The 8,936-nt window shown below is 36.6% G+C and overlaps 1 protein-coding gene across 1 annotated transcript; it reads left to right on the top strand.

The window, feature by feature from the left end:
• Window positions 1–7,618: 7,618 nt before the first annotated feature.
• LOC108104252 (peroxiredoxin 1) lies at window positions 7,619–8,936 on the top strand. The gene has a single exon (XM_017210201.2). It carries the CDS (start codon window positions 8,282–8,284, stop codon window positions 8,870–8,872), a length of 591 nt encoding a protein of 196 aa, XP_017065690.1. The 5' UTR covers window positions 7,619–8,281; the 3' UTR covers window positions 8,873–8,936.

Consider the following 8,936-nt stretch of genomic DNA (forward strand, 5'->3'; position numbering starts at 1 on the left):
TATAATTTTTTAATATTTTTTGAAAGTAATTTTAGTAGATACTTGCATCTTTTTTATTAAAAGGAAAGTAGTCTTAATAAAAGTGTATTAAAATGAAAGTAGTAGTGATAGTATCTCCTAGATAAGATAGAGTATTCCCACTTCCCTGTCATGCTTAACCCTTTTTTGGGATCACATTTCTTTCAGAGGTCATCATTCTTGCACTGGTCGTTTGATGTCAATAATAAAAGTCGTCGTTGTTCCTAAAGGAAAGCCAGCTTGAGGGGTCAGATGTTAGGGGAACTTGCATATTAAATGCCTGTCTTCCGCGACCTTTTCGGACCTGGCCCTTACAGCTAACAGCCATGAAATTAGACGCACACACACACATGTGACCAGCGAAAGGGTTCAAGCAAATGATGGGGGAGGAGGTCAAACCTGATGGGCCTATTGAAAAGTAAAATTCGAAATTTAATTACCTGGGGCGCAGGTTCAACTTGAACTTCCCTAACAAACAGCTGACAGTTTGGGAAACACCCGCCCCCGCGCGCAGTTTAAGCCAGAAATGAGTTGGTTGGGTTTTTCGAGTTAATGTGGCTAATGGTCGTTGGCGGCGATGCTCTTCGATTTTCTCATGTGTAAAATTGCTATAAGCTGGCCCATCCGTGCACTCTGTTGTTTTGTTAATTTGTTTAATTGTCTTGCATTTTTGTGTGTTGTTTTTTTTTTATATTTTTTTTTTTGGTACTCTGTCGAGTCATGTGAACGAACATCTTGTGCGGTTCAATGAGGTGAACGCAATGAACCCTAAAAACGCTTGCACATCCGTCTCACTGAGGCAACAACCATTGTTGCGTTTTGTTTCGTTTCATTTTGGAGTTATTCAAAATAGTCTCCTGTGGGTTCCATTGTCCAAAAGTAAGAAACTTGGGATCTGAAATGAAAGAAACAGAAACACATCAGGTGTACCGCCGAAAAGCGCTAATGAAACTCCGCAAGAAAAGAGAGACAGAAAAACTTTTCTTTTTCTTGGGGAAATATTTCAACGATTCCAAATCGATCGTGAGCATTCTCTCCGCTGGAGACGAAGATCCATCTTTTGTGCGGAGCTGTGAAAAATACCAAACAACAAGCGGCTTAAATGGCGCTCTTTTGGGGGCCTTCCCGAATAATAATAATAATAATAATCACAAAGGCGGGGGTACAAAGGGTTCTCCACCATACCCCTCCCCTTACCAACAACCCACCTTGCCTTTTAAATTTAAACAAAAAGAAAAAAAAGATAAAAAGAAACTACAATACCATGAATAAGTAACATGTGTATACACTTGTACAATGCTCGCGGGATTCCGATATGGTAATTCATGGCTTTCAAACGTTTTTCGGTGATTCAAAGTCTTCAATGGCCGTTTGATTGAAGGAGTGAATATTTTTTTGATTTTTATTGAACGGTTGGTTGGTGTCTAAATTTGGGCAACGATCATGGGAGTCTAGATTTATTGCATTTGATTTGGAAGGTTGAACGGATTTTGAGGGCTATCATTAGGGCAGCTGCATTTGTAAGGTAAAGGGAAAGTATGTTGTGGATTATATACTGATTTTTAAATATAAGTTATATATTTTAATAAAGATTTAATTTAAAAAATAAAATCAGGAAAAAAGAAAACATAAATTTTACCCATTTTCTAATAAGTTTTGCTGATAGTTTACTTATTAAATAAGTTTTACTTTCATTTCAAGTAATCATTTATATTCAAAAATAACAACTTAGTAATAACAGACAAAGGTTTATCCCTAATTCATCATCTTTATTCCTCTTTTTTATTTTACCACCAAGTACTTAATAAAAACTTTCCCCCCCAACAAAATTAACACATTTCTTGTCACCGGGGTTTCAATTGCTAATGATTAAGTACGACATGAAATAGCCAAACCACGACATAAAAACCATATTAATCCTGTAGATAGTCCTCATAAATTTCAGTCTAGTGCTGGACCACCTACCCCTAAACTCAACACCCCCTACATCAGCAATACGACCTCCTACGACTGGTCAAAAAATTCTAATTAATACGACACCTTTTATTCGAGCAGATACTCTCATTAATTGTCAAGCTTTTTATCATTTGTCAGTGAAATTGGACAAATTAATAAATTTCCATGGCCAAATGTGGACAGTTGAGTGAAAAATTAGACAGTTAAATGTAAGCCAACCCCTAGATAAACACGGTAGGTAGGTACGGTGGTACCCCCATAGCTATGCTAATTATGTGAGATATAAAACTGAACTAGATGCAAGGGCATACTTTAATAAAAACGTTATAATAATTCACTTTCCGTAGGAATTTATTGACCTGCCTATGTCAGACAAACACACACTGGGAAAGAGAGGGCCATACTATGGCAGATAGAGAACAAGATAGTCGGTTAACCTGAAAGGCTGCACATGCTCAATGGGCGACATGTGACGATCCATCCTATAGCATATCCTCTATAAAGTATAGTGGGGGTTACTTTCGCATACCGACCACAACGAATGTAACACGCAACCAGATGGAACACTGACATGGGGTTAAAAGTGCGAAAGGGATCGCTAATATTCCGATACAGTGAGAGAGAGAGAGAGAGAAGGGTATAGTAGGTATAAATTTAATTTAGTCGGCCGGACGGTCGGCTGTTTGCGCCTAACAATTAAAAGGCAAACTTCAACTAGAAACAATTTTCAAGATGAATACAAGCAGATAAGACTCCACCACAAAGGGGCACTGGAGGGTTAAGACGAGGGTCGCTGCTTTTGGCATTTACGCATGGCATGCAGTTGACGCCCAGCTCTCGGCTTTTGGGCACCGTTGTTTCGTATGCGCCGGCGTCTTTCCCTTTGCTACTCTCCCTCTCTTCTTCTACGATCTACTGAGGTGCTGTGAGAGTATACGAGACTAGCTAGATTGGTCTAGGAAAGTAGCTAACATAAGTAGGTAGCGGTAAAATAGCTATAATTGTTGTTTTGTCCTTTAAATAGCTAAAAAAGGCAATACAGTGTAAGATTACATATTAAAACTATTTAGTTTCTCAATTTAACAGTTATTAAAATTGGATTTTTTTTAGAATTTAGGTTTGATTTGGTATTCCTAACATCATCGGCTAACAATTCTGATTTCGATCTGATCTCTTATATATTTATTTAAATTTGTAAAACTGTTAACTTTATAGAAAAAACATAATGAAAGAGTTTAAAAACTAAATCGTATTTATCTCTGAATATAGCTAGTAATCCATAGTTTTCATATTTACCCCTCAAACCTATAAATAACCATTTTTATTGTTAGCTAACCTGCTAAGCTGCCAGCACTGACACGCTCGACTGCAGTGACACAGCAAATGCGTGTCCCTACTCGAATACCTGACGCAAAAAGCGAAAAATGTTAATAAAAATCATTTAGACAAAGGAAACTGAAATAAAAAAAAAAAGAAAGAAGAAGTAGAAGAGGGGGTGGGTAAACTGACTGAGCAGTGTTGCAGTTCAAATTGTGTGTGAGACCATTTCTCAGCTCGTTTCTTAAGCGTTTCAAATTTACGGAAAAAAGTCAAGAAGAATGTTGAAGCCATGGAATATTAATTTGGGGCAGGTAGAGATATGCAAATGAATTTGTTTGAACGTTAATGAGTTGAAAAACGCCTCCTGTCTTTGTTTTTTATTTTTTTTTTTATTCCCTTTGCCCGTTTTCAGTTTCTGCCGCTCTGTCGGTTCGCTACTGAACTTCAGTTTGCTTCACTTCAATATTAATTAAAGAAAAAGATTTTTGGTTCCTCGTTCCTCGCTATAGTCTCCTATATATCTGTATCTTTGTATTTTGTATTTTTCTGCTACTCATTCTCTAGTGGCTGCTGCCGTCGTCAGCATTTTATTTCCTTTAATTAATCATATGCAATTTGGAGTCTGAGATCTCTCGAACTGCTTGGCTCCCCGTCCGCGCGGGCCGTTGATCCACTTAATTATTTAGCAATTTATTCTCACAATTGTTAACAATTTTTTTTTTCTACTTTGTTGTTTTTTTTTTGTTGTTACTCCGTCTGCACGTTTTGCGTAGTTTGGTAGCCATTCGTTGGTGTTTTCGTTGCTTTGTTGGTTTTTCCACAGTTTTGTGCCATTCAACTAATGAAATTAGGAGTCCGGTCCAGCGAAACTCTATGCTGATAAGGCGAAAACTATTAAGGTTTTTTACCCCATGCGTTTTAGTTTTTTTTCGGCGGGTAATTAAAGCGTAATTAATGGTTTTGCTTCCGATTCGATATGGGGCGGCAGCCTGCTTTCCGCCTCCTTGGGCGGCATCTGTATTCGGTTTTTTCGTATCTGTGTGTGGTGTGCGATTAATCAAGATCAATTAAAAAGAGTTCAAACTATTGAACTATCCGCGTATAACAAGACGGTCCATGGGAAACGGAATAATACGAAAGTTAAAGGCTTTTTTTTCTCAATCCATTATGATTGTTTTGGGAGGGCGTTTGGCTGGGCGTGTGATTGGAATTTACTGCGGCGGAGTTAAGTGGCATTTTCAATGCCTCGTTAAAGGGGGTGATATGAATTAAAAGTTTATTTATAGGTGGATGGAGGAGATTGAGTTGTAATTTATAAATATTAAAGTTTATGGTTTTGATTTAAGAAATCTTAAGGATGTTTATATTTTCTGTTTAAAACGTAAAGTGGATATAAGCTTTAGGGTTAACAGTTCTAATCAATATTGAGCCTAAAAAATGATAAGCTGCTTACGAAAATGCAGCTTCTTAAGAAGGCGCTTGTAGTCTTACTTTAGGAGACAAAAATACTTACATTCGAAATATAAATAGGTAAATTTAACATATAAATATAATTTCTAATTGACTATTTTCTTAAGATTTATGAATTTCAATAACATTTCATTAACTTTTTGTGTGCCTGCTATAATATTGGTTCTATAGAATGGCCCACGAAAGATTTGCGTTATAAAACTGAAAGAAAGTTTTTAATATTTCTCCATGTTCTTCGAGCGTAAACTTAACCATTTTGTAAATAGCCAACCTTCTACTGAAATATTGACAATAACATTCCAAATGTCAAAGTCAGAATTATCGATATTTCAAAAAGCAACCGCTAAATGGGCCACCCTGTAAATTTACCGGAAATGCTTTTAATTCTTAACCTTTTCTTTGTTCTAAAACTTAAGTTTAATCATTTAAAAGCAAATACTATCACTTGTTTGTTTTTATCCTTTTTTTTTATAGTCCACCTGTTAAAAACAAAACAAATAAATCTCACGTTTTCAGCTCAGATATTCCACTTAAATATGTTCATTTGTGTTTTTTTCTCTAGTTTAACATTTTTTTGTACCCTGAATAAGCCAGATATCGGGCATAATCATTTGTCCAGACTTAGCCATAAACAGAAAAGAACAAATATATATCACATTTAACTTATTAAATACGATTTTAAGCCAGAAAATAACACCTCCCCTGCAGTGTGAATAATTGCCAAATCAGCATTCTATTTAATTTGCTTAAACTTGGTTATCTTTAAACACGGAATCGTGTCATGAAAATGTCAAAACCCAAAAAGAGCAATAATTTAAACAAGAGTTTTAAACTGAACAGCCATTGAATTTTTGCTTATTCAAGATAACAAACCGGCCATAAACAAATTCTCCAAAATATTCACATTAATTTCGGAAACAAAAAACAAAAAACATAACAATAAAAACACTAACAAAATCAAAATATATAAATATATAAATATAGAGAGGCTTAAAACCGAAAATCAATCAATTTGCGTATTTTATTGTCCCATCATGTTTTCATGTTTTTTTCGGCTGCTTCGCTGGCATTTTCAATTGCCATTTAATTAATTAATCGACTTTAAAATTGTCATTTCAAATGTTTATCACTTATTAAAAATCTATGCCCAGTCGAAAACACAAAAGGCCAAGCGACAGGCGCATAAATTTCCCAAAAGCCGAATCATATAAATTTCTATAGATATTTGGCAAATAAATTCAGTTAAACACCAGCATACGGGATCAGCCTGGTTAGTTTGACTTGGCCCAAAAACAACGTGGTCCACAGTTCCAGTTTAGATCGCTTGACAGTGATAAGCTGGGGGCGCTGCTGATGGCGTTGGCCACACGCATTAATTTCGCTTTTGGCTTTCATTAACAAAACTACAGCGAAACATGAAGACAGGCCGGCAAAAAAATTCAACAAGAAAAACAAAAAAAAAAGATACAGAAATATATGGAAAAAAAAAATAATACAAACCTTAAGAAAGAAAAATGTTTTTTGTGATTGCGTTGGCCGCTGACCGGGGGTTTGGTTTTGGTTGATTTTTTCTTCATCTGGGAGGCAACTCGCTAAAAACTCGGACACGCCACATTCGCATTCAAGCTGGTGTTGGGGATGGAAATGGTTATGGATTTTGCAGATCGTGACACGAAGATATAGGAGATAAGTTTTACCAAATTTGAAGGAAAATGTTGGATATTTTTGTTAGATTTTTGAAAAGTTATTGAAAGCCAAAAAACAGCCAAATTCTGGGCAAATAGTTTGATCAAAAAAGTAAGCTTAAGATTTTTTTACTTAAACAAAACAGGTTAAAAAATATATATTAACACCTTAAAATAAATATTTAGAAAATATTTTTAAGAAAATGTTAACTATTTATAAATAAATTGAATCAAATAAGAGTGGAAATATTTTAGTTTTATTATAAAAATTAAATCAACATCATGGAAGTTTTTTTTAAGAATTTAAATATCAGAAAATCATAATTTTAATGCACATTTCTAAATACCCTTTAGGGACATTTTTAAAAACCTAATTTTAATAACTTTCTTTCTTAAATATTAATAAATTTTCCCAACATTTATATTAATTACTTGCCAATTGTCGACCCTCACGTTTTCATCTCGAATCGTGTAGAAACCTGGGCTGGTTCGCCCGCTGTTACTGTTGGTTTGTCTTATGAGTTGTCTGACGCACGATGACGTTTAAATTTCAAATGATTGATTCCCCGCTGGCAAAAACTTTGATTAAAGCCGCACAACGGCAGCACCATGTTCCCTACTCCAATACTACCAAAATGGACACGCCCAGTTGAGTTTTCCCGCAGATCTTCAGGAAACGAGGAGATATAGGGGCTTTGACTGGTATAGTTGGCCAACTATACAGACAGATGGAGAGACAGGCCTATTTGCGTGCTTAAATATTTTAATTAAAGAAAAGACCAAGACAGCAAGCCATGTTAGTTGGTTAAGTCAAAATATTTTGGATGCCCCTCCCCCCACTGCTACCCGGCTGTGGCTCCTCCCCTTTTTTAGCTTGTTTTAATTGCAGTTTACATGTCTATTAACAGACATCCATTCATGTTGACTGGCAACTATTTTCCCCGCATTTTCGTGTTTTTTTTTTTTGTATTTTTTTCTCCTATTTTTCTTCCAACTGCTGGTTTTAATTGCAACTGTCATCAGGTGGCCAGCGGTAATTGACGTGCTGCTAAATCGCCTCCAAATATTTCATTGGCATTAAAACATATGCTAAAAAAAAAAAACAAGGAACAAGCTGGACAGACCGCACTGAATGAGCTGTCAAGTAACTCGACCCGTATGACTGGCTTATGTAGATGCAAAAAAAAGAGAAGAAAAATCCGACGCCTTCAATCGATCAAAGCCAATAAACCGCACAAAAATGCTCAAATTTCCACGTGTTGGCTGAAAGGTGTCATATGCGAAATTAACACAACAATCATTTCACACGCCCATTTATCCAACCAACCAACCAACCAACCAGCCAGCCAGTCAGCAGGTGGAAGTTACATATAGGCAGTATGTAGAAGCCCCCTCAACATTCACATAATTGAATTGAATTCAATTTAATCGATTGCGTTTCGGTTTATGTTGGCCAAAAGGACCCTCTAATTGGGGCTGATCGTGTTACGATTGTCGGTTAGATATGAGCTGGAAATTCGAGTGGCAAATGAACAGAAATTTAAACGAATTTCGAACGGCAATGATTATCGAAATATGAATCAACGGAAAATGATTTATTCTATCATGTAGTTGTGGGAAATGTGTTTGAAATTGAATTATAAGGGGGGGAGGTTTACCCTTATGAATTTGTTTAGATTTTCTTGTTTTTGGTAACAAATCATAACACCTAGTAAGCCTAACAAAATAACTCTGAGCTTTATCATTCCTTAACATATCTGAGAACCGAACATAACTTACAACTACTACTAACTAAAAAATAAACTAAAATAATAGAACAAAAACCCGTCAAGATGCGTATGCTGAATATTAATCAAGTGGCTCCGGATTTTTCGACCGAAGCAGTGATATCTGGTGGCTTCCGTAGCTGTTCCCTATCGGATTTACGTGGCAGATATGTCCTTTTAATTTTCTATCCGGCTGACTTTTCCTATGTCTGCCCAACCGAATTGCAGGCGTTTAGTGACAGAGCACCGGAATTTCGTAACATTGGCTGTGAAGTGTTGGCCTGTTCCACGGATAGTCATTATGTACACTGCGCCTGGATGAATACACCACGTAAGAGTGGTGGTCTTGGGGAGTTGGATATACCATTGCTGGCTGACAAGAACATGAAGATAGCCAGGGACTATGGAGTACTAGATGAGGCCACAGGACTGGCTTTACGGGCCTTGTTCATTATCGATCGTGAGGGTCGTATACGTCAAATCACCGTTAATGATGTGGGCGTGGGTCGCAGTGTGGATGAGGCATTGCGTCTGGTTCAGGCCTTTCAGTTTAGTGATGAATTCGGTGAGGTTTGCCCGGCCAATTGGCGTCCGGGTTCCAAGGCCATGAAGGCTGATGCAACCGGAAAGGAGGAGTACTTTAAGTACGCATCTTAAACTAACAATGAAAACTTGTCCAGCAGATTGCAAGCAGTCATTATAATATATTGAACATGAAAAA

This window comes from Drosophila eugracilis, unplaced genomic scaffold (genome assembly GCF_018153835.1).
Source record: "Drosophila eugracilis isolate 14026-0451.02 unplaced genomic scaffold, ASM1815383v1 contig_2154, whole genome shotgun sequence".
Classification (NCBI taxonomy): domain Eukaryota; kingdom Metazoa; phylum Arthropoda; class Insecta; order Diptera; family Drosophilidae; genus Drosophila; species Drosophila eugracilis.

Bases quoted from the DNA above. Each gene is read 5' to 3' on its own strand.
- LOC108104252 (XM_017210201.2), top strand. From the start codon at position 8,282: ATGCGTATGCTGAATATTAATCAAGTGGCTCCGGATTTTTCGACCGAA.